General features: G+C 33.8%; 2 protein-coding genes across 4 annotated transcripts in view; one reads left to right on the top strand and one right to left on the bottom strand.

Annotated features, from left to right (window-relative positions):
* LOC131949945 (inactive tyrosine-protein kinase transmembrane receptor ROR1) overlaps positions 1-3,672 on the top strand; it is a gene marked incomplete at its 5' end in the record, with an annotated part of 115,478 nt that extends 111,806 nt beyond the window's left edge. The window contains 2 exons of the mRNA XM_059311907.1: positions 184-436; positions 1,027-3,672. Of these exons, the coding sequence (XP_059167890.1) occupies positions 184-436; positions 1,027-2,508 (1,735 nt within the window). The remainder of the gene's footprint in view (positions 1-183; positions 437-1,026) is intronic.
* A 3,266-nt stretch (positions 3,673-6,938) lies between these two features.
* On the bottom strand, positions 6,939-19,504 carry LOC131949946 (elongation of very long chain fatty acids protein 2). Of its 3 annotated transcripts, none has more exons than XM_059311910.1 (7): positions 19,469-19,504; positions 15,405-15,473; positions 11,492-11,682; positions 10,911-10,997; positions 10,500-10,671; positions 9,659-9,783; positions 6,939-9,541 (listed from the first exon to the last, which is right to left on the bottom strand). In XM_059311910.1, the coding sequence occupies exons 2-7, from the start codon at positions 15,460-15,462 to the stop codon at positions 9,260-9,262; spliced, it is 915 nt and encodes a 304-aa protein (XP_059167893.1). In that variant the 5' UTR covers positions 15,463-15,473; positions 19,469-19,504; the 3' UTR covers positions 6,939-9,259. The 3 variants fall into 3 exon arrangements, with proteins under 3 accessions (XP_059167893.1, XP_059167892.1, XP_059167891.1); XM_059311909.1 differs by having other exon boundaries at positions 19,345-19,490; XM_059311908.1 differs by lacking the exon at positions 19,469-19,504 and adding an exon at positions 19,191-19,303.
* Positions 19,505-27,280: the final 7,776 nt, after the last annotated feature.

The raw sequence follows: 27,280 nt of genomic DNA, 5'->3' as shown, positions 1-27,280 counted from the left end.
GCGAAAGTAAACAATTAAATATATGAACATTAAATAACAGCTTTAGTGAGAAGAATATGATGAAATTGAATCTCACGTCATATAATTTAAATTATAATAATTAAATTAACTTGCGTATTGGTTCAGAAATGTAATTTTTATTGTGCCATGCTAAACTAATCCATTAACCTTTGACCTTTTCAGGGTAGCCCGACCCAACGGCAAGCAAAGTCAACCGGTGGAGATGAGCCCCCTGAACCCTAAAACTGCCAGCAGGGCACGGGAGTTCCCCATGCACAACATCCGGTTTCTGCAGGAACTCGGCGAGGGAGCCTTTGGGAAAGTCTACAAAGGGGAGCTCATCGGAATGTTCAGCGAGAGTTCCGTCACCAAGGTAGCCATCAAGACACTCAAAGAGAACGCTCAACCAAAAGTACAAAATGATTTTCGCAGAGAGGTAGGGTTCTCTTCCCCTTTGTTTAATGCATTTTCCTCTTTAGGAGCCTATGCGGAATTCTCTGAATAATTTATTACTTGTATTTGAATATAGATCTAGATGTACTAACGACAAAATATCTCAAAACATGTTTGGAAATTTGGATTATGTAAGGGACATAACTTTGGAAAAGTATTTCAAAAATAGTAATTTTTAGTGTTACCTCCCTTGATTTGAATACCCTGAAAAACCACTAGATTATAATACAGTACAGCACGCGGAATATCCAATAATTGTCTATAACACTTAATTTTTAATAATAAATTAAATATATACAATTTTAGTGTTGTATACTAGATGGTAGACTGCATTATTAAATACTTAAATTCACTTTAGAAAGGCCACGCCTATAACATCAAGTATAGCATTCTATATCTGTAACATTTAATAAATATTTCCGTGGAGATACTAGTTTATCAAATATTTCACTATGTTTTAGAAAGGCCACGCCTGTAACATCAAGTATAGCATTCTATATCTGTAACATCAAATACAATACTTTCATGGAGATACATGTTTTAACGAAACCACTAAATTTATTTCTCCCATAGGTGGATCTAATGACAGAAATGCGGCACCCAAACATCGTCGGCCTTCTTGGCGTCTGCATGAAGAAGGAGCCGATGTGCATGCTGTTTGAGTACATGGCCCAGGGCGACCTCCATGAGTACCTGCTCTCCCACTCGCCACACTCTGACGTCACTTCCGGGGAGGACGACAGCGGCACCGGAGCTGGGCATATCCTGGAGTACAATGAAATGCTTCACATTTCAACACAGATTGCAGCAGGCATGGAGTATCTGGCCAGTCACCATTTTGTACACAGAGATCTGGCTGCTAGAAATATTCTAGTGGCTGAAGGCCTTACGGTTAAAATTTCAGATTTTGGTCTATCGCGTGATGTGTATTCATCAGATTATTACCGGGTACAGAGTAAGTCTTTACTTCCTGTAAGATGGATGCCACCGGAAGCAATTCTTTACGGGAAATTCACAACAGACAGTGATGTTTGGGCTTTTGGTGTTGTCCTTTGGGAAATCTTCAGTTACGGCTTGCAGCCGTACTACGGGTTTTCTAATCAAGAAGTTATTGAAATGATTCGCTCCAGACAAATTCTGGCATGTCCTGAAGAATGCCCTGCCAGAATTTATGGCTTGATGGTGGAGTGTTGGCACGAAATGCCAGCCAGGCGTCCGGCGTTTAGGGAGATTCATACAAGGCTGCGCACCTGGAGAGCTGAGGTCACCCCCAACGCTCCGTGGGCTCTGTCCCAGAGCCAGTCTGGCCACTCCAGCTCCACCCACCAAAGCACCCAGTCGCAGCCGTCCCACCACAGCAGCACCGGACCAAGCAACACCACGGCTGTCACTGGGTTGACAGGGAGCAGCAACACTTCTGAGCCCAGCCCGGGGCAGCCCATGTACCCGCCTCCGTACACGCCTTACAATCATGGAGGGTCGTTGTCCCCCACCCCGTTTGGTGGCGGTGTGCCGCAGCAGCAGCAGCAACACCAACAGCAGATGTATCCTGGGAACGCAATGAACAGCATGCAAATGCATCCGCAGCAATACAAGGCAAATCCTTACAACGGCCAAAATCAGTATGTTCAGTATCCCGGAGGCCAACCGGCTGTATTAAATCTCCAAAGTGGCCAAATTCAGATGCCAAGAAACATGCCCCAAAACGTAACCCAAAACTTTGCAAATGGCGTGGGAGCCAGCACTAACGGCCCCAGTAAAGTCTCCCCGGCAGGCTCTGTTGCCAGCTCCAAGTCCTCTAACAGCGCCTCATCAACCAATAACTTAGGTGTCACCGGGGGCACCGCCCCTAGACCAGGCATGGCAGGACAAACCACCAACAGCCACACCAACCAATCCGCGAGTGCCAGCCAAAAACAACACCCACAAATGTACATTGGGGGTGGAGCTTCAAGTGTTCCCACCCCGCCCCCTGTCAATATCCCAGAGTGCAATGGTTTTAACAATTTCTCTCATTCTGGATTCTCAGATCAGCAGAGAACGTCAAACATATAGACAATTGCAAGAACTTTGCTACTAGAACTCTTCTGCCTTTAAAAGAATGTAATTGATTATTTATTTTTTAACACGTAGGATGTATTCAACTGTATGGAAACACTTCTGTCATGAAGCTGTGATGCCTAACTTTAGTGTACATTCAACCCATTTTAAAACAATGTTTTAACTATCCAAAAGCTTTTTAAAAAAATAATGTAATTTTTATAAACATAAAAATTATAGTTTTATTAAAATGTCCATGAAACATCTTCAGTACCAAATAACAGCATTTTCTCATTGTATGTATAAAAAAAAAACATACCTTTGAATATCTGAAACAAAAACTAAATAATAAAATAAAAAATGCAACCAATTAACACAACAAAAAGTAAATATTTGGACGTAATAATATAAACGCATTAATAATTTTAGTTTCTGCTGGTTTACGGCAAACAAAATGTTTTTTTTTTTTAGAAATATAGGATTTATAAATATGAATTTTATCTGTTTTTGTTCAAACATTTTCATTACTCCTGTTGAGAAATGTCACAGCCAGTCACTGTATTACAATTAAATATGACTCAAATTATGAAAACTAGTCACATCAGTGGGCTATGTAACATATCACTGGGGGAAAAATAATATTCATTCAGCATTTAATAATGTTTTCCATTTCAGTGTAAAAAGTTTAATGTGGTGAACATCTGTCAAATGTATCACACGTAATTTGTCGCATATAATCTGTAAATATGTTTTCTAATATTGAGACTTAAATGTTTATTTTTTCTCATCTTCGAAAACAATATTTAATGTCAATAGGAGTATTTTGTATGCTACTAAAGCTAAAATGAATTGGATGAACATATTTTAGAAATTTGTTTATATTCATACATTAAACTATGTTCGGCATTAATTATTTGGCAAGTAACAAATATATTTCTGTTATACAGAGAATAATAATAGTTTTATTTTCTTCACATTGCCTTGAGGTAAAATGAAATGATAAAAATAGATTTTTTTTGTTGACGGTATCTGTGACATTTTAGGCTAATTGTGCCAAAATGATTAATTCTTAATATGCTGCTGAACTGTAAAAGACAGCAATAAGTATATATATATATATATATATATATATATATATATATATATATATATATATATATATATATATATATATATATATTAGAAGAAGTAGATTTTACTGTATGTTATATGACTGTCTATAAAAACTTACTACAAACCCATCTTTTCTTACGCTATGTATTTTTACCCTATGGTTATCAACAGTATTGAATTACTTCTAATACACTTTGTTTATTTGTTTGTTTTTTTAAAAAAAGAGAAACAGCATAATGAAATCATAAGATTTCCAAAATACAGTTAATTATAATGGTGCTACTCAAATCCACATTATTTTCCATACTCATTAATTCATATCATCAGGTTCTTACACTTTTTTTTTTAAAATTGCATGTTCACAAATCAAAGCTAAGATTTTCTAGATCCCTCAATAGAATAATAAAAATATAAACATGCTTTTAATTCATTACCATTGCTTAAAAAAACTAATTATTACATTAAGAAAAAACAGTATTAAGACATAAACTAGGACCATATAATAATAGTATCATCGAGCTGCAATGCTTTGAAAATATTTTTGCTAAATCTGTTCAACCATTATTTGTATATTATTTCCTTAATTTTTAACAAAATAAGTCAAAGTCAGATGACATCAGATGCTATAACCAAGAACTATTTATTATTGTATTGATTTAAAGCCATGATCCATCAGGAATTCTAAACAAAGAACGCATATTTATAATTTTAAAATATTGCTTTTGAAAATTACAAAATAACTAAATTTGCATTCATTACTCATACAGAACATTCCTTTTCTTTTCAATTCTTACTTTAGAAAGTTCAAGTTCTTGTGCTTTGAATTTTAAAAAATTTCATGTTTAGGCTATAAGGCTTAAAAACACATTTCTTGCAAACGAATAACCAGCTTAAGTGCAATGCCCATGAAATTCAAAATTAGAACCTACAATTTTTGTACATTTTTATATAATGGAGAGTCTGTATACAAATGGTGGATTAGCCTTTATTTTTATATCAAAAGAAAATCTCAATATTCATCTCATTCAAAGTTCAAAACTAGATCTATTTACCAAGGATATATGAAACAAAATTTCCCTTCATTTATTTCAATTACTTATTGAAGCATAATATATAGCAGACATGCAATAACATATAAAGAGTAAATGTTGTTTTAGTTAAAATCTTTGTTTTTTTATGCCAATTTGTTTTTTTAATACAATATTTATAAATTATTGATGAGAAGTATTTATCAAGATTTACCTGTGTTTTTTTGTTCCCATTATGATAGCTTTGTACATAAAATAGTCTTGTAAAGAAGAATGCTTTCACAGCAAGGTGTAATATTGTTTATTGCTTTGTACATATACACCAGTCATATACCCAGCACTAGTGTTGATGCTTCAGCCATTTGTGTTACTAAGTTTATGTAGAACTTGTTCGATATAAAGATTTTGTTTACTGGTTTAAATGAGGTTGCTAGAAGAAAGGAAAAAATGTATGACAATCATTTATAACAAAATGTCTGTACTTATTTGAATGCATTTTTTGAATGTTTATAACTTAATCATGTGATTATATGTCATTGTTTTGTTTTCAACAATTTCTTGTCTGTAGTTGAACTAAGAAAGGTCCCATTGTATTGTTAAAATAAGACTTAATTAGTTTTATTATTTTTCATAAATTTTAAACTTACAACTCATGCGCGTGCTTCATAATAATATTACCATTTCAATTTTTGTTCAAAGACAATCAATGCTGAAGTCAATTGAAAATATACATAGCGACCAAGCTGTTTGCTAAGTCATTTCATAGCTAAGTTGACTTGATGTGTTTATCGACTAAAATATTAAAATTTCAAGTCCATCTGTTACAAGTTTTTTTTACGTTGTAACTTTAATTCAATGCATTATGATTGTATTCCACTCAGATGCAGGTTTTTTTTAATTAAATCAGCCAAGTTATCAGGTAACTGCAGCACTTTTAACTTAAGCATTGTATGTATTGATTTTTTTATTAAAAACCTAAAGACTATTAGATCTAGCTGTTTAATTATTAAATGACCATCTGTTCTTCACATCTTTTACATGTTTGAAGACACTGTATTGAACGCAATACAGTTGAGGTTGCACTTTTAAAGATGTACCCAAACAATTTTATATTTTAGAGGTTTTTCTCAATTTAAATCAAATTGTGTTTTGGGGGAAAAGTGTACTATTTTTTTTTTCGCATTTTTAAAATACAGTATACATTCAGTATATTTTAAATTAGCTATGCATATTTTCTGTGATTTATTTTGATGTGAGTGTTGGTCAATTTATTGAGCATAGATTATTTCAGTGATTATTGTTAAATATGTATGCTTTGCCTATAATTTTTATTTTATTTTAGTGATAACCAAATGCCATTTAAGGTAAGTTACTCACTATAATTATTACTTTGCCTTAAACAGAAAGTATTTGTAAGTGAGGTTGTTTGTGGTAAATCTGGTTCGAAAATTTGATAAGTGTTTCTAGTGGTAATTAAACAACTTTAATTAATTGGTTATTTTATTGTACATTGTTTATTTAAAAATTAATATTATCTAGGAATAAGCAGTCAGTATGATACTGAGGTTTTTCTGTTCTTCTGCTGTAGCATAATCCTCTATCTTCAACATTATATTTTGTTTACTAGGAATGAGTGTCACTTTTTAGAAATGTTGCTTTTTTTTCTGTACAGAATATTCTGTGATTCATGGTAACATATTTGTTTCTTGCAACAGCAACAACTCACTAAAATGAATAATTAAAATTCACTTTCGTAGATTTTTTAAAATTACCATACAAAAATGGATTTGACCAGTAGTTTTGTCTTGAATGGCCCCCGTCCAAACAAACGGGGCATTTCAAAACTGTTATTGCATGTCCTTGTAAGCTCTTTATGGTTGTTACCAATGTATTACAAAAAAATAAAATATGGACATTGTCATTAATAAAATACTTCGGCTTCTTTTTTAAATGCAGTTATGTTGTCTTCTTCCTCTTCGTTCTTTATTGTAAAGTTGGATGTGCTTTCCTGTGACACAAGTATAATGTGTCATTAGAACACCCCTATGTCTTAATTTCCTGACGTCACAGTAACATGGACCATCAGTTCTGAAAAGGGTTCTTTACTAAATAAAAAATTTTCAGCATAATGAAGATGAAATAAAATCTATTCCCCACTTTTCATACAATTTTTGCTGTAGGGACGTTCTAAAATCAAGCCCAAAAATTCCCACTAATTATATTGTTTTCTTAACTAGCCAAAACGCGACAGGAAAAAATATAAAATAAACGCAAAAATATGAAATAAAATATAAAGAGTTTTAAAATAATCACACCTTTATTACACATTTTCTTGAAAATGACCAGGTGTACTAAAAAAATACAACTAGAAATATTCATCTACCTGATGTGCTCAAAGTTAAAACAATGTTAATTTTTTACTTATGCAACTTCAATCCACTCTACCATTAAAACAAAACCCTAAATTAAATGTTTTTAATTAAAAAAAAAAAAAATCACAAAAGCCCTTTTCTATGACTTAAGTAGCTGAGCAGGACAGAATGAGCTAATATGTGGGAGTTTCTAAATACCACCGGTGTAACTAAATAAGTACTAAAAGAATCCAGCATGAAAACAAATATGAACATTGAGGTTTCAAAGAAGTATTTCACATACTCAATGTACTAAAACATTGCACAGTAATAAAAACATTCACTTGAAGAAGCTTCACAAGAGTATAAAAATATTAATTTTAACAATCTTCAACAAATTAAAAAACTCAAAATCTGTATGAACCTGTACTTGTGAACACAAATACCTGTAACAATCAGCATGCCCTTATTCAAACTTTAATAAATCAACCATGGACTTAAGTTTATAAATGCTAAGTTTATTCCTATAAAGAAGGTTTAAAATAAGTTAATTATGCACTTGAAAAACATTGGTTCATTTCTGAGCCAGGTTTCCTTAATTTCTGAACATACCAAACCAAAACCAGCTATTAAAATTATGTTTTGTAACTAACATGTTTCAATAGAATGATTTGTTTCAACTATCCAGGAAATATCAAATTGAAATGTGTATAATATCAAACCTATTATGAAAAGTAACCAAATGTGCAAAATGTATTTTTAAACTGCACCATACTGCCTGTTTAAAAAAAGTAATATTTTCTTTTAACACCTTCAAGCAAAAAATGGAATTTACTAAAAGTACTCTAAATATATATATATATATTTTTAAACAGGTGCTTCTGTATACAAAAACACACTAGCCACTTTTAAGCCAAAATAAAACTTTCACTAAAACTCATTCTGACTAACCTTTTAAAAACAAATCCCTGGTTTTAACAAATAAAACTTTCAGCACTTCATATAATGATGACTCTCAGACAAGAAATCAATTCATCATTCGCACTATCAACAAAAATCAACTAAAACATGTTGGGAGCAATATAAATAAAGTGGGGGAAAACCTTTTAAATAACACTAAGTATATAAATATTTATGTGCCCGTAAGACTGTATAAATTTCTAAAATACTGTATGGCAGATGACTATGAATGAAAGATTAAAAAGGTGGGAGTCTTAAAAAGACATACCTTTAATGCATCTTTTATTTTCTGAAACTACCAACTGTACTAAAGATTTTTCATTACGATCTTGGCAACACCTCAATCAAAATGTACAGGTTAAATGATTATATCCATATTTCTTGTGACCTAGAAACACTGTTTGTGCACCAAAATTAACCATTACCAGTTTCATAAAAAAAAAATTCTTTTAAAAATGCAATATATGAAATGTTCTATTTAAAAAAAAAGTGTTCTAGTTCCACTTAAAAGATGCTCTGACCTTTAACATTTGTTAACAAAAGTTACAAATATAATAAATGGTGTCATAATCAAGATTAACTTATAAAATAAAATCCAGATAATAATCTCAGTACAGATGAATTGTGTATTTTCTAGATATAAATGGTTTTGATTGCAGTTGGTTAAAAACTAAAAAAAAAAATCAAACTACATCTAGGATGTAAAGAGCAACTCCTAAAAGTTACTGTACAGAAAGTTTAAAATATTGCCTGAAGACCAATTTTTAACAAAAGTATTAAAAAAATTTTTTGGCTAAGAAAATGGATTAAGACGAAAATGTCTTATATAATCAGATATTTAAAAAAAAAACAACCCAATAGCAAGCATTTACTAAAAAGTTATTAGAATCCTTATAAATTAAATAGATAAGTCAACACTAGCCTGCATAAATGATAATGTCTAAAGAGGGGACAAACATTCGATATAATTCTTGTGTGTATTCATATTATTTACACAATGTTGCCAGAATGAAATTGAAAAAACATAAAATGAATAATTTAGCATCCTCTACCCCCCCCAAAAAAAAATCCCCAACAATGAGCAAAATATTTTTTATAGATTACTTTGACTATATTGATACTTATCCAAACAATTTATATCAATTCTCTACGCTTATTATAATAGATGGTTATTTACTACACATTTTGAAGTTGTTCTCAATACAACGGATTTGAATTTGCTTTAAATTTTGACTGTCTTTTTTTCAACACAATAGTTCCTCCTCCCAAGACGATATCAGTCAAGCAGGTGCTTTTTTAAACTGTTTAAATTTTTTATTCTACTTTGGCACGTGGACCATGTCCATTAGTTTCTACTTCCCCATTTGACTGCTGCAGTTTCTTCGCATTGAAGGCACTGACACTCTCTTCAGTGGCTGAGGGTGAGATTGTATTTTCCTTGCTGCCTCGCCTGATGTAAGCTTGCATGTAAAAGTTACCAAAGAGGATGAGCATGGCTACCATATACCCAGCTAGAAGGTTCTGACCCCAACGTGGGAAATCACAACCCACACGGATGGAATTTACAGTATGAGTAAAGGTGATGCAAAACTGGAGCTGAAAAATAAAATGAAAATGTTTTACAATTATAAAACAATTTAGAATGAAATGATATTAAAAAGCTGTAAGTTAAATATCAACTACTTATTACACTAGAAATTAAGTCTTACTCACCAACTGAAAACGAGTGATGTATCGCTTCCACCATAATTTTTTTCTGAGTGATGGAATGGCAGAGAGACCATAATATAAGTACATTACTACGTGGACGAGACAGTTCATGCAGCTACCAAACCAAGCTGAAATTATAAGCAGTGAAAAATTTAATGTTACATAATATAAAATTAAAAAAGAAGCAAATCCTTAAAGCTAAGAAAACAAGTTAAGTTAAAAAAACAAAAAATGTACAGTTTCAAATTGTTAGGTTTTGGTTACGTAAGTTTAACCACGGAAGAGAGAGAGCAATCCTATAAAAAGTAATCGCAGGGCTAAAATATTTTCCCATAATGATGACATACTCCAAGTTATTGAAAAATATGGCCTTCAATTTAGAGACTACAACAATTAGATTTTGTAAAACATACTAATATTCAAATACATGGTAACTGATCAGTTTTTGGGAAACAAAAAAAAGAAAATTATGCCCATATCTGGTAGCCAAAAATTGCAAGAAAGTAATTACATCATCCAAAATGCTTATGCCTTGTACTTTTGTTTAAGTATAGAAGAAACACAATTATTTGTCAAATTATTTGTATTTATTGCAATAGAAGGACACACATGGCATTAATTATTGTGTGACTATAAACCTTGGCCTCAATCCCAACCAATCCTTTCATTATTGACCAGGAAGGATATTTATTTAGGAATATCAACATAAAAAAACTAGAGCTATTTCTGCATTTCTAAAACAGCACCTAAAATTAACTCAGGTTTAATATATAAAAAATTCCTTTTTCATTGAAAAATTGCCTGAAAATGTAAACAAAAAATGAGGATCAAACCATTTACTTACACATTCCCCCTGGTATAAACATCATCGTCCACCACCAGATGTTAAGCATACTAGCATGATGAAACCAATGTAAAAATGTAACTTGCTCAAACTTTTTGCGTGCAATCATGCACACAGTGTCCAAGAGCTCAATAGCTTTAGAGAAGAAGTACCACCAGAGCACTTTGGCTACCTAGATGAAAAAAAAAAGAAGGGCTATAAAAAAAGATGATTCCTACCAAACTTCGATACAAACATTCTGCCCTGCTTTGCGCTAAACAAATGTGATTGAAAAATCTCATTAGCTGTTCATATTTGGTCAAAAAGATCTCATTTTGTAGCAAAGATTTCAGCAGATCAGCATGCATCTTTTACACAACTGACTAGACTAACATGCAAAAAAAAAAATTAAAAAAAAAAAAAATTGCCTACCCTCAGTTCCTTTGGGTTAGTGATGGAATCCTTATTGTAACTGGCACACACCATGTCATATCCGGCATCCCATACACTGAGAAGGATCTGATGGAGAGGGAGAACAAGATATGAAGTTTAACAACAAACAATCATGAGTGAACTGATGGATACAAACTACTTTCTAACAACAAAGTAAATATAATATAATACTTAATACAAGAATTCATTTTTAACACTGTGCATAACAAGGTTTTGTCCTACTAGTCTGACCATTAAAGAACAAGTGTATCTTTAAACTACACAAGGGCTGTACATTGCAAGTGCACTACCACATTCTATAACCTCTTTATATAAAATGTATTATGCAACTTTTTTTTGAATTTGTACATGATAGTAATTAGGTATGTAGGAAAACATAATTTCAGCTTTAAACTCTATAAATTTGGAATTGTATTTGGAACTACATTCAACTTGGATATGCTTTTCAATGTTTACATTGTATTTTTGTTGAAACACTGGTGACAAAAATGTAAAATGTCATTTCAAAGAAAAATTGTCATGTAAGGAGCCCCACAACACAAATTTGATGTACAAATTACCTCTGCAAACATGTATATGGACAGGCCGACGAGACCCAGGTTATAAATAACCATAAACCACTGCAGAGACAATGGCTTGCGGTCACGCATAAGACGAGGGCCTAGAGCCACCATGGCCAAGTACAGGAATGTTAGAATCCATACAGGATATGGGCAGTCTGACACCAAAAACCAGTTCCTTGTCCGAGGGTCTGAAAGATACAATTAAGATACATGAACAATTGGCAAACATGTCCACAAATACTCAATTTTTAAAAAAAACAACCAAAGACAGATATTGACATAATATAACAAGTCTTAATATATGTTGAGGGTATAGAAGACAAACACATGTCCGAAAAATATGAAATAGGAGAAAACTGAATTTCAATGTTCTAGACCGTCTGTAAAATAGTGCACATTATTATGTGAACACGATTAATATTAACTGAGAATTTTACAGAAGGGCAGTATATCTGAGGATGACCAGCGTGTGGTGTCACTTATACAGCTTGCAGATCAAAAGTAACAGCAATGTAAGATTTGTCATCGCAAGCACGTTGCTTTTCAATAACCTTTTCCTAAAATGATTCCTTTTCACTTAGTTTAAGTTGATCCCATGATGGTAATAAGTCCCAAAACAGAACATTGATCTTTTTTTGGTTTAAAACATCTCAGATTGAACTCATGGGTAAAGACGTGTCTATATTTGTGCTCTTTTACTGGTTGAAGGTTCAGACATGTGCAGTAGTCGTTTCAGTAGAGTCTGTATATTTGCCATGTGTTCAGGTCTGGTGACAAGTACTATATTTTAAATTTTTTATACAGTAATGTGGCAGAACTTTTGGAAAACTGTTAATATGATTACGGATGTGTTGCGCAATATATTCCAATAGTTGATTTGGTGCTGGTCGTCCTTTTCTTTTATCAGCTCCTACGAAGGCTCCAAAACCCTGTTTTCCTGCCAATGCTGAGTAAACACTCCTTAAAGAAAATGAAATCGTTTTGCAGACTAGCTCTTGTGTTTGTATTACCATTCGAGTTTAATAAATATGCACGACTTTTCTGTTTCTTTTTCTTTCAATCTGGACTTGGGTCGCTGCTTTTTGGTAGGTTTTCTAGAACAAGGTTGCACACAAATACAACTTGGAAGAATATAATATACTTTGCAGATCTTATGCCGATCATTGTCAGATAGAGTTGCAATTGAATCTACACATTTTCTGCAATCGATTGTTTTAGGATATTTAGCAGGAACCGTCTTGCAATTTCTGGTAATGTACAACACACCATCATTGCGTGTCTTTTGTCTGATTTACCGTTTCCATTTTCAGATTCCCCTTTGCTTTTTCTCCTAATTTTTTCGTTGTTGGTATCTGCAACATTTCCATGCTCATCGCGCAGGTTCGACTGATTGAGGCTAGCAGCTGTTTCAATCTGCTTAATTGTATTTGTGGTTATTGGGTCCAGTTGGTTAATCAAATTTGGATCAAAGCTTAAAGCATCTACAACATTTGAGCCTGCTGTTAATTCATGTGTGATTGCTGAATCACTAGATTTACACGAATTCATCATTTCAAAGTACACATGGACGATCTGATTAGAGCAAGCTGTTTCAGTAGAGCCAGTTGTTAATTCATTAGCGATAGCTGAATGAACTAATTGATATGAATTAGTATTTTCAAAGTACAGTTGGACCAACTGATGAGACCCAGCTATTCCGTGTTGATCAAGGCCAACTGTTTCATTGTGTTGATCAAGGCCAACTGTTTCAATGTGTTGATCAGGGCCAACTGTTTCAGTGAGTTGATCAGGGCCAACTGTTTCAATGTGTTGATCAGGGCCAACTGTTTCAATGTGTTGATCAGGGCCAACTGTTTCAGTGAGTTGATCAGGGCCAACTGTTTCAGTGAGTTGATCAGGGCCAACTGTTTCAGTGAGTTGATCAGGGCCAACTGTTTCAATGTGTTGATCAGGGCCAACTGTTTCAGTGAGTTGATCAAGGCCAACTGTTTCAATGTGTTGATCAGGGCCAACTGTTTCAATGTGTTGATCAGGGCCAACTGTTTCAGTGAGTTGATCATTATGAAACCGTTTGGTGGCGTGGTTTGGTGGCCATCTTATTTTTGCAGTATGTCCAGTTGACGAAATAAATCACAAACATTTCTAATGCACAGATGTTATTTGTCCAATACTACATATGTGCTCTGTTGAAGTTCCTAAAAGAAAGGTACTATAATCGTGTTTTGTGTTTTATGCAATGATTGGTATCGATTTTGGACATTTTACCACTGTGCTCTAGAAGCTCATGTTCATGACTATACGAATATACACTATCATCAACTTTGAAAAAAAGTGGACATACTGTGTTTGTCTTCTATACCCTCGACATATATAATTAATGGCTATGTAAACTTCAGCACAACTGCCATATATGAACCTAATAATGCCACCCTGGAATGAGAAATTAAAAAATCAGCCAATTTGGAATATGCCAACATTACAATTTAATCTAATTTATATGCACCTAAATACAACAAGAAAAGGATTGGTTTAAAAAATTTTCTTCACTTCAGCAATTTTTGGCAATTGGAGACTTTATAAAATCCTGATACATACAGATAAAATTGATTGATAATCTCAAAATTTACAAATCAATTATTCACAGCAAAACTTTTTTATCATAGACATAAGACAACATTTTGAACTCAACCATATCAGCACTAATGCTAAGAACTAAAGAACTTAAACTATGTCAAAATACCAGATTAAAATAGGGCAAGAAACTGAATGTAGGTCGACAAAACAGCTGAGAAATATATAGCACATCATAAATGCCAAATGCTCCACAAGAAGAGCTTAAAAGGTGATAGCTTATCAAAAGTTATCAAACCTATTTTCGGACAATGTCTCAAACAAATAAGCCTACTTACAATCAAGGTAAAAAAAAAACTATGTCAGGTCAAAGTCCACTTAGTGATAAATACATGTAGCACTCACTTCAGCATGTACTATTAATTTAAAATAGCTCCCATGAAGATAAGAACCACAGAACTAACTATTTATTATAAATCTTTACAACCTTTGCTTGACACTGGTAATGTAACTTGGCAAAATAAAACACTTAGCTTTTCAGAATAAAATTTTTAAAATTACACAAACACTAAAACAATTTTAGCAGCTAGACATAACTGTAAATAAAATAAAATGCATTTTTAACTAAGGTATTGATACTCATTAGCTCAACAAGCAATGCAACTGTCTTATTTATAATATATAATAACGAGCCGACCCGCGGCATATCATATGCCGCTATTTATTTGTTGTATTTTCTACTTTTCAGTAATTCATAATTTGTGAATTCGACAGTACCAAAGCTGACACTGAAAATATTTGCTTTAAAAAACACTATCAGTATGTCGTTAAGGACAAACCACCTCCCCGTGAAAGCAGCCTTCTTTTAGTTACCTCCCCTAAGTTTAAAATTGTTTCAAACTTAAATTATCTGCCCTTAATAGCCGTCACTACGATTGTAAACATTTTGCGTGAACCACAGCTCACCAGACCATGCGGGGGTGGTAGGGACATGCTAAGAGAGGAAGTGAGGGGGCTGCCAGGCACGCTTACAGCTTGGTGTTTTCTAGGGTATCCAAGAAGAGAATTATATATATAGATTGTTCTATCTCATTGTGTTAGTTACTCTATCCTATAAAACTCAAATAGGTAAATGCCTTAATTTTAAATATCAGGCTTTATAATTGAACTACCGCTGCAGTGGTCTCTGATAAGCTTAAACATCTGTTAATGGAATTTACACCAATATTAATTTTGTAAAAATGCTATGTGTTATATTAATACTTAAGTTATTTAGCCTTGTCTTAATAACCCTCCCCCACCAATGTTCAATTTGAGTGACAAATGATGAAAAGTATACCTGCAGTTGGATAGGCTTCATCATATTGCCTCATCAGATCTTTAACAAAACTAGCCATTCCTAGGACGTCTAGAAAACAGAAAGAAAAGAGTACAACATTAACTTTCTACTACTGCAATAAAAATAAATGATTATTACTAAAATGTTTATATTGACCATGACACTAGTTAAATAGCAAACGCAGACCTTCAAAATGAAAATACTCTATTATTGTAGCTGATAATGTTGTGAGTGGAAGAAAACAGTAACCCCAATAAACATTTATTCAATTTAGCAATAAACATTAGTGGAAAGTGAGCTCAATTTATTTTAATTTATGATCTCATAATTTAATACTAACAGTGGGTTTGTATAAATAAACATTACAAAGTAGAATTGATGTTACTATAAATACTATTGGCCAATGAAACAATGGTTAAAAATTATTATATATCAAAACCCTTTATTAAAAAAATAAACCCTAACCGAAAATATTAGATGAAAGCTTAAGTTAACCATACTTGATTAATTACTAAAATATAGGCATGAACACTCTTCATAAGATTGAGTGGTGGCAAAAAAGTGTATGTGAATGCGTAGAATCTTTGGTTACACAAAATATGAACCATCAAGAAGACAAAACTTAATTAAAGATGACATTTATGATCATATAACAATGGGTGTGGGGAAATTGCGAGACGCGAAAAGCGAAATGGCGAGGCGGGAAAATGCGAGAAGGGCGCGAAAACGGTCGGTCACGTGACTTTTTTGTCTCGCATTTTACCACAAGCCGATACTTACGCTGGGTGGTGTTGAAATGCGAAGATTTCTGCGAAAAATTTACCGCACCCGATTTTCAGTGGTATTTGGTCCAGACTTCAAAGACGTTTCGTTTACATTGTTAAAACTTCCGATTTTTCCGTCGCTAGACATACTGATGATTTGTCAACTCCCCCCATATTTTGTGTCGACTTAGAATACCACCTTGTTCGAAACTGACGGAAATACCGCCGACGATAGATCAACTTCTGTCTTTTGTGTGGAACGCCGAGGCCGCCTGATTTACCGTCTTTGAAGATCGCCGTGCCCGGATCCGCTGCCACCGCAAACATATTTTCTATTGTTGCATAGAAATTTTGTATTATAGCCGCCGCCTACGATTTTTTCCTAGCTTTTTTTACCATATAAATCTAAGCACAAGCTCTTGTATCACGGTTGTGACTTTTCCGAATTTTCCCATAAATGTTATAATATTATTTATTAATTAATTGTATATATATATATATATATATATATATATAATTTATTATTTCCATAAATAAGTCAGAAAAATAACATCAAATTAAGTATGCGATTACTGCCCTATGTGAAGGTGAGGACTAGATTAACCCTCCCTTATGTGTTGCTTATTCCTAAGCTTTTATGAACTCTCAATGCCCCCAGTTTTTTTTCTCTTACTTACTGTTTGGGGAAAAAATAAAGTGACGTCACCGATATTATCAGTTGCTCGTGCTACATCGTAAGCTATGGGCCTACTTCAAATATTTTTAAAACCAAGTTGAACTTATCTGAATTTTTTGGTTTTGGTGGTGGTGTTATTTTGGGTCTTCCATAAATGACTTTTTGCAAGTACAAAAATCCATAAATAGATGTTATAATATTATTTATTAATTAATTGTATATATATATATATATATATATATATATATATAATTTATTATTTCCATAAATAAGTTAGAAAAATAACATCAAATTAAGTATGCGATTACTGCCCTATGTGAAGGTGAGGACTAGATTAACCCTCCCTTATGTGTTGCTTATTCCTAAGCTTTTATGAACTCTCAATGCCCCCAGTTTTTTTTCTCTTACTTACTGTTTGGGGAAAAAATAAAGTGACGTCACCGATATTATCAGTTGCTCGTGCTACATCGTAAGCTATGGGCCTACTTCAAATATTTTTAAAACCAAGTTGAACTTATCTGAATTTTTTGGTTTTGGTGGTGGTGTTATTTTGGGTCTTCCATAAATGACTTTTTGCAAGTACAAAAATCCATAAATAGATGTTGCAAAATATCTCTCCTGCTGACAAGATTATACCAATTCACAATGACACACCTCACGTTTGTATAAACATGAGCGGGCTAGATTTTTAAATTAATGCCGACTGAGACGGGATTTTCCTCTCGCTAACAAGAGCGGGCGATGGCAGTAGCACAGCAACGATGTTGGGATTTTTAAATAGATAGATCTAGATATAGATATATCTATCTTCTTAGTATCTAGATAAAAAAATAACAACATACAACACTCGTGTTAAAGGGTATGGCTAAATGCTCGTTTTTTTTAAAAACAAAACAAAAAAATAATTTAAATAAATAAAGATGGAAAAAAATGAAAAAAACTTTTTTCGCAAAAAGTGTCTCGCTATTTACCCTTGATTCCGCAGGTATGTCTCGCATTACCTTCTCGCATTTTCCCGTCTCGCCATTTCGCTTTTCGCGTCTCGCAATTTCCCCACACCCTATAACAATACGATCTGCCAAATTCTTATTTTTAAAACTTAAACTACAGGCCTTAATTAGTACAGTTTTAAGTAATATTCTTTATAAATTCCATAGTGGGTGGATACCTAGATTTAGATGAAACGTGTAGGCTACCTGTTTACTTATTTAGGCCTATCTATTTTAATAAAGCTGTATTAAATTTTTAAAAATACAAATATCCTCCAGCCCATTTTGATTGGGTTGTCATATAAAAATAACATTGATAATTGTAGGCCTATTGAAATGAATTATTAAAAATAGCTTACGCAACCATTTTAGAGTAACCACAAGTGACATTTTGTAATCCTAGGAATAGAATTTAAGAGAACTAGTCTTGGGGGTGAAAAAAAATTACTTTTTAAACAAAGATTCACAAATGCTTATAACCTTGACCCTCGTGGAACAGATGGTTATGCTTGCCACTTTACCCAAACTAATTTTACCGTTTGATAAGCTGAACATAAAAAAAAAATTAAATTTTGAAAATTAAACTTTCATGTACTGAATATTTGACAATTAGTCTAGGCCTATATATTTTATTTTACATTCACTAGAAATAGCTAGTCTAATAGTTTATCTGCAGACACCTAAAGAGAACATCATTAACATATTTATGGTGAGCTTTGGATAGGCCTATATCTACTCGAGTAGAAGCTTTTTTTAATGTTAACCTTTTAGCTAACTATTGATTGGTTCAAGTTTTGCGCTTATCCAAAGCTACGTCACTTCATCATGGGGTAGTGTAAAAAGAGACAGTGAGTACCACGTAGGTTCTAAATTTAAAAAAAAAATTTCCTGAAAACAAAATCGCAGGGACACATATAAAGCTATGATATGCCAAAAAATGAAAAAAAAAATTGCACGGTTACGCGCAGTGTTATTAGATCTATGACCACACTCCTGTACTTTACATCTAGATTTCTAGCCTAGTTTTATTGTGTCTTTACCAAAAATAGGTGAGTTACGTTGTTAGTAGATCTCCAGTATTGGAATGTAATTTTGAATAATTTGCGGCTAGAAATTAGAGTGAGGCTTGTAGATCTAGAATCTAGTAGGACTGGTGTTGGTTACTACCAGTAGCCTGGGCTAACTCCCTTATTTTTAATATGATTTTTCATTTTATTACCCCCCCCCCCCTCCCCCAAACAATTCAATACTAAATTAGACAATTTTGGCTTATCTAGATCTAGATCCTTATTGAAATTTTACGATGTACACAGTATAACTAGATTTCTTCTTAGTGAGGCGGAATTTACGTACGTACCCATAACGATGGATTACTAATTTAAATTAATAATCAGCATCCACTCCAGGACCAGACGAGATGAGGCGAGCGCATGAACTGATTATTGAGTCAGAAAGGACTGAGTCGGGGAAATTATTAGAAATAGGATAATTTACAAATTTACGGTGCTCACCTAGTGTGACTGTGAAGTAATGTTTTAAAATGTACACTCGTACACAATGCTAATCACACTTGGAACTACGGCGTCCTAGCCTACCAGAAAAGAAATACTCTATCTCTGACAGGCTACTATTTACCAGAGTTTAAGGTGCCGGTGCCGGTGATATTGCCAGATTTTCAAACAAAATTAAACTTCGAACCAATTTATCTTGAACTCAAGTTTGTGAGTCGAACTAGGCATTATGATTTTCAACAAATATTGGATAAATTATTAGCGATTGTAAAATAAAATATATGGCGGTCACATATTCAGTCAATGAAAGTTTAATTTTTGAAATTAGCACATTTCATTATTAGATTTTGCAGTATTTTTGTAATGTTCAGTTTATCAAACGGAAAAATTAGCTTGGCTAACTGGCAAGCCTAACCGATCGGACCATCTGTACCACGAAGGTCAAGGTTATAAGCATTAATGAATCTTTGTTTAAAAAGTTTTTTTTCATCCCCAAGACTAGGACCGCGACCCGTATACGCTCGCATGTTAAGATTTTTTCGTTCATCACTCCCTTTTAAATATATTTTCCTGATTTTACGGCCACATATTCATTCTAGATCTAGATTCTCGTCTAGGCCCGTTGTGTTTTTTTTTTTTAATAAAATAAATAATCAAGAAAAAACGGATTTTTAACACTACAATAAATCTAAAGTATGCCTATAGATTCTTCTCATCTATAGTGTTTTTGTTTTTTGTTACAATGTGATCAATGGCTTACCTACCATGAAGCCTAACCCCGTAATGCGATATGGGTGGCGTTAAGTGTGTGTGGAGGGGGGGGGGTCTAAAAAAATCCTACCAATCTGTATATATAATGTCTGCGGATGTCTGGCTTTTTCTTTAATGGAAATTCAAATGCCTGAACGGATCGGGTTCATTTTTTTTTTTTTGGCAGACTCGTGCATTATAACACTAGGAGTGTTAGCGCCCACTTTCTGAATAAATTCAGTGAAATTTCAAATTGTTTTAAGTTGTTCAAATATTTGCATAGGCCGTATAGGCGACCTCATTTCCGCCATGATATTTTTGCGCGTTCAGCTTCGAAGCAATACAGCATCCATAGAACTTAGAACTTTCTAGATCTATAAAGAATGTTTACATTTACTATTTTATTATTTATCATTCTGAAGCAGAAATCGAGATAAAGATATTTAAAAATAAAATAATTAAAACTGTATAAGTGAAAAAAAAAGTTTATCTTAGGATATATATATATATATATATATATATATATATATATATATATATATATATATATATATATATATATATATATATATATATATATATATATATATATATATATATAAAATTCAAATGCCTACTAAAACTGCATCGTTAACGTCAGTTATTTTGCTCCATAAGGGCACAGAAGAAAAAAAATCCGCTACATGCATTATTAAAGACGATTATAATAAGCACATTCTTAGCTAAAGATATTTGCTTGAGGTGTACAGTTATGAATGGTATTAGAATATCGCAGTGGTACGAGATTACGTGTGTTGCGAAAGGATTTGCATACATAAAAGATGCTGAGTTTATGACGTGGTAAGCAAGAATGTGAAGTTTAAGTGTAGTATCGTTGTTGCCGTGGAAGGAGGTTAGAGCAGTCTCTGTCATATTAGAAATTGGGAGACGACACGGCGGGCTACCATAAATGCCATAATCGTCCACTAATATCAAATCGGGCTCGTCCTTCGGCGACTTGTGATGTGTACTTTGGCTCCGTGTTCATTTTACAACTTAACGTTTTCATTAAAGTTAAGTGCAATAAACTAAATTAGCCTACATTTATTATCCGTCACAAAAATTATTTTACCTAATAAAATGTACAAAATACTTCCCTTTGCGTGGTATTAAAAATTAAAATATCATTAGAAAACAATTTCAAATTAGTGTTTGTGTTTTTGATTGTTCGGTTTACGTTTGCGTTTATGTTTAGTTTGAGGTTGTGGTGAGGGTTAGGGTTTATGTTTGTGGTTGAGGTTGTGGTGAAAGTTAGGGTTCGTGTTTATGTTTGCGTTTATTTTTAAGGTTTTTGTGGTTGTTTTTTTTTTAGGCGCATAAGTATGGGTAGGGTAAAAAGTTTATGTTTGTGGATGTGGTGATGTTTTTGTTTATCGTTATGTTTGTGGTTGAGTTTGCAGTGAGGGTTAGGGTTAAGGTTAGGTTTTTTTTGTGTTTCTGTGGATTTTTTTAGACGTAGAAATGCAAGGAGAGGAGAGAGATTAATTTAAAATTTAATATATTCCCAAAAACCGGGCATAGACGGGTATATAATGATTAATAAATTATGGCCCTTTACAGATAGGTTTCGCACAAAAGCCAATGAGAGCCTAGAAGGCTAGTACTTAATAATTTTTAATACAATAGAATTGCATGACTAAAAACAATTGCACATTAGATGAACAAGAAAAATGTGCATATAATTGAGCGGAAAATAGTACTTTATATAGGAAACTAATTAATTCTAAAAAAAATCAATTAAGCATCCAATTGCAGATTGCATTATCATAGGGTCTTGACCCAAGTGCCAAGTTGCAGAAAAATTGGTCGGTTAGCATCGGTTATAATTTTGCTCGACAGATACATGATGAAACACGACAAAAGCATAACAGAGGAAGCAAATTAAATTTGTAAAAACGGTTTAATAATAAGCTCTAACGCAACAATGCACTAAATAAAAGGAGAAAATATTTGATTTTCTTTAAATAAAGAGTGATTAACTATTATATAAAGAATTAAAAAGAAAAGCGTGGGTTGCTATATTATGTATTGAATACCTTTACTAGAAGTTAATAAGCTACATGAAAAACTTAATAGACAAAAATAGGTGCTCGCCTATTTTTGTTGCTAAACCCGGTTTATATTATTTTATTATTTCTTTAAAGTTTCTGTAAGCTCAGCTACTTTGAATCATACACATAGTTTATTTGACATATTTTGTTTTTGTGCTGAATCTAAAATCATGCAGAGTCTTCTCGCTCTGATAGCGACCTTTATACATAATCCGATTTTACAAGCTTTTATTTAACTCACTTCCTCTGTCTATCTGTCTGTCTAGATCGAAACGCCCGTGTGAAATTGCATGGCACTTCCAACTGACAGGTACAGTTCTTAGTTGGTAAGTGGGTCAAGACATGAAGACAATGCATTGTGACATTCAATTTGACTTAATTGGTCGCCTAATTAATTTTTTATGAATTAATTAAAATTTGGACCGAATTAGTAGGCAGTTCTATCCACACACGTCATCACGGCCGTGTTGGGCGTGGAGCGAGGGGGGCTCTACGTTAAAAGCGTGTCATCACGTTCAATAGGCGGCGCGATGGTTTTTAGTCGTGTCAGCAGTCTAGTTCTTTACCACTAGACTGCGCCATCCCATAATACTTTACTGAAACTTTAGCTATAATCTTGACAATGGTTTTTAGTCATGTAACTATTGTAAATAAAACATGTAAAGTACTGAAAAAAAATTCATAAAAAAACGTTTTAATAACAAGCTTTTATGTAATAATGCACTAAAAAGTAGAAAATAAATTATACACTACTATTTAAATCAGAGGCGTAGCAACCCTTCCCGGCGCCCGGGGACAAACTTTTCGATTTGCACCCCCCCCTCAAGATTTCCATTTGCACCCACCCCCTCAAATTTCCGATTTGCACCCCCCTCAAGATTTCGATTTGCACCCTCCCCCCCCCCCCTCAAACTTTCAATTTGCACCCCCCTCAAACCTTTCAATTTATTTTTCCAACCCATTTTGGCGCCCCCTAAGGTCTCTTCTCAAATGTTAGTAAAGGTATCCAATAGGTATTTAAGTGACCCACGCTTTTCTTTAAAGCTTGTTATTGAAACGTTTTTTTACTTTCTCGTATATACGAAGTATAGAGAAAGTATTGTAATCGTGCACAAAAATCACTTGAAATTTTAACAATTTTCACCGTATTACACCTCAGTCCTTCATCACATCCGAAGTATAGAGGACTTATTTTAATCGGGCAAAAATTATCAATCCAGATTTATCAAAATTAAGAGGTTGTATGTATAATCCAGTCTGAAAAACTGGGCTTTGCAATTCTGTCCGTATGTCTGTGTGTCTGTCTGTCCGTGTGTAAACACGATAACTTGAGTACCGTTACAGCTAGGTTGATGAAATTTCATATATAAGTAATTTATCGAAATCGTAGATCCGTATTAACTTTTGAACGATTTCCGATAACCGGAATGGGTACTTTTTCTACTTTGAATTTTTCCAAAGTCTATAACTTGAGTACTATTTCAGATAGATAAATGAAATTTCACATGTAAGTAAAAGATCTAATTCTCTACCTTCTGTTAAATTTTGAGTAATTTCCATTGACCGGAAGTAGTAATTTACGCTACTTCCGATTTCTCAAAAAACTAATGTAAATTTTTAAGGTGCTAATAATTTTGCGCACTATTATGCACTTTTTTATGTGGCGTTCACTCGGTGTGCAGTACTTTTGTCTACGAGATTTTATTCTTTTTTTTTAAACTTTAAGTATTTAAAATGGATTAAAATAAACCGGGAGTGATCTCCCCTAAACTTTCTCGAATATTCTTATATAAAACAACAGGGGATGGGAACTCGGGCTATAGACATGATTTTTAATCCATTTTAAATACTTAAAGTTTTTAAAATAGAATAAAATCTCGTAGACTCGTAGACAAAAGAATTGCACACCAAGTGAACGCCAAATAAAAAAGTGCATAATGGTGCGCAATATTATTAGTACTTTAAAAAATTGCATTAGTTTTTTGAGAAATCGGAAGTAGCGTAAATTACTACTTCCGGTCAACGGAAATTACTCAAAATTTAACAGAAGGTAGAGAATTAGATCTTTTACTTACTTGTGAAATGTCATTTATCTATCTGAAATTGTACTCAAGTTATAGGCTTTCGAAAAATTCAAAGTAGAAAAAATACCACTTCCGGTAATCGGAAATCGCTCAAAAGTTGATACGGATCTACGATTTTGATAAAATACTTATATATGAAATTTCATCAACCTAGCTGTAACGGTACTCAAGTTATCGTGTTTACACACGGACAGACAGACAGACACACAGACATACGGACAGAATTGCAAAGCCCAGTTTTTCAGACTGGATTACGCATAAAACCTCTTTATTTTGATAAATCTGGATTGATAATTTTTGCCCGATTAAAATAAGTCCTTTATACTTCGGATGTGATGAAGGACTGAGGTGTAATACGGTGAAAATTGTTAAAATTTCTAGTGATTTTTGTGCACGATTACAATACTTTCTCTATACTTCGTATATACGAGAAAGTAAATCATGTCTATAGCCCGAGTTCCCATCCCCTGTTGTGTTATATAAGAATATTCGAGAAAGTTTAGGGGAGATCACTCCCGGTTTATTTATGAATATTTTTTCAATTACTACTTTAGCACTTTATTACTATGTCCTTCTGTCTCGCTGTCGTATTTCAACTGTCACTGGCCGCGGTCGCTAGTTCTCTCTGATAAAATATGAGTGCATGTCTAGACCTCCTCCGAAACCCTGACACTGGCTCACCGAACCCTTGGGGTTCGACCGAATCCATGTTAAGAACCACCGATATACGTAACCTATTTATATATAATGTTAGGCTACAAACAAATTGATGCAATACTAGAAAGCTTTTGACTTAAAATGTGCACAAAATGTATCTATTTTTACTTTCTCGTATATACGAAGTATAGAGAAAGTATTGTAATCGTGCATAAAAATCTCTTGAAATGTTAACAATTTTCACCGTATTACACCTCAGTCCTTCATCACATCCGAAGTATAAAGGACTTATTTTAATCGGGCAAAAATTATCAATCTAGATTTATCAAAATTAAGAGGTTTTATGCGTAATCCATTCTGAAAAACTGGGCTTTGCAATCTTGTCCGTATGTCTGTATGTCTGTCTGTGTGTCTGTGTGGGTGTAAACACGATAACTTGAGTACCGTTACAGCTAGGTTGATGAAATTTCATATATAAGTATTTTATCAAAATCGTAGATCCGTATCAACTTTTGAGCGATTTCCGATTACCGGAAGTGGTACTTTTTCTACTTTGAATTTTTCAAAAGCCTATAACTTGAGTACTATTTCAGATAGATAAATGTAATTTCACATGTTAGTAAAAGATCTAATTTTCTACCTTCTGTTAAATTTTGAGTAATTTCCGTTGACCACAAGTAGTAATTTACGCTACTTCAGATTTCTCAAAAAACTAATGTAAATTTTTAAAGTACTAATAATATTGCGCACTATTATGCACTTTTTTTATTTCGCGATCACTTGGTGTGCAATTCTTTTGTCTACGAGATTTTATTCTATTTTTAAAACTTTAAGTATTGAAAATGGATTCAAAATCATGTCTATGGCCCGAGTTCCCAACCCCTGTTGTTTTATATAAGAATATTTGAGGAAGTTTAGGGGAGATCACTCCCGGTTTATTTTTAGTGTACCCATGCTGCAGAATCTGGGACGGTGTTGCATAGAGCTAGAGAGCTAGACTGCTAACCCGAGAGTCTCGAGTTCGAGTCTGGGTTCAATTCAGTGGAAAGTCAAACCAGCCTTGATTGGTACCTTAATTATATAAGGTAAACAAAGGCGGTTGGCCATAGTGTTGACCACGCTATCCCTTCATTGGACGAGGTCTCTAAAGCAGACTAACTTTACGTCTTCTGCCTATGTGTCTTGGGCACGAATGGGTAATGATGATAATGATGCAGAAGCAATTTAAAAAAATCTATTTACTTTTGTCGTGTCGTCTATAAATGAAGTCACATGCCTATAGACAGGGGAGATTCAAGGGGTCGTCCATAAATGATGTCACACTCGTAGGGGGGGAGGGGGGGGGGGGGTCCGTAATTTTGTGATGGTGCATTATAAAAAAGCAATGTTAAAAAACGAGTTGTAGCCGTTATTTCGCGTTGTAGAAATCTGTTTTAATAAATTGTAATAGGAATTGATAAAAAATACTCTATAATGACAGAGTTCAGACAAGATTTTGGAAAAGTATCGATGTTTTAAGAAAAATTCAACTGCAATTTTGAGGGGGGTTGTAGGCTGAGGTGTAGTGTCACTTTAGGGGGGGGGGGGGGAGGAGGTCTGGCTTTTTGTGACGATGTGTGACGGAGAGGAGGGGGGGGGGGAATTGTCAAAAAAGTATGATTTCATTTATGGATGACCCCCTAAACTAATATTACCGTTTGTTACGCGGAAGACAGGGATCTATAGTTTCAATAAAAGTTACTTTGCTTTAGCTTCTGTTTTCTTATTGATGAAAAAAAAAACATTAAGGTTTCATAGGAAAATCGTAGTTTAAAATAAAAGTTTATGGTAAACATTCAGGTAATTTTCCAGGGGAATGTTTTCTGTCCTGCGGGCAGAGGCGTAGCGACCCTTCCCGGCGCCCGGGGACAAACTTTCGATTTGCATCCCCCCTCAAGATTTCGATTTGCACCCCCCCCCCAACCTTTCAATTTATTTTTTCCAACCCATTTTGGCGCACTCTAAGGTCGGCGCCCGAGGACATATGTCCCCCCTCGCTACGCCTCTGCCTGCGGGTGACGTTAAGGATAGGTGTCTGTGCCATGTTAACAGTAAGACATTATCGTGTGATTGATGTAAGCCGTCAACAGGTACCAGCTAATGGGAATGACATTCCTTTTCAGATAGCAGTTCGACAAAAAACTAATCTGCTTAACGAAAGCATTGCAATGACATTTTATAAATAATTAGCTTTCGTGGCGAGGTAAAAAAAATATACCATAACATTGTATGGGGTAACATATTTATGGGGCTGTTATTTAAGGGACGTTACGTTATTGGCGAAGATTCCGCCTTTCGCAAACTACATCATGCTTA

The sequence above is a fragment of the Physella acuta genome, unplaced genomic scaffold (assembly GCF_028476545.2).
Source record: "Physella acuta isolate Inbredline_101_S28 unplaced genomic scaffold, ASM2847654v3 ptg000720l, whole genome shotgun sequence".
Classification (NCBI taxonomy): Eukaryota; Metazoa; Mollusca; class Gastropoda; family Physidae; genus Physella; species Physella acuta.
This window is presented reverse-complemented; position numbering and strand designations above follow the sequence as displayed.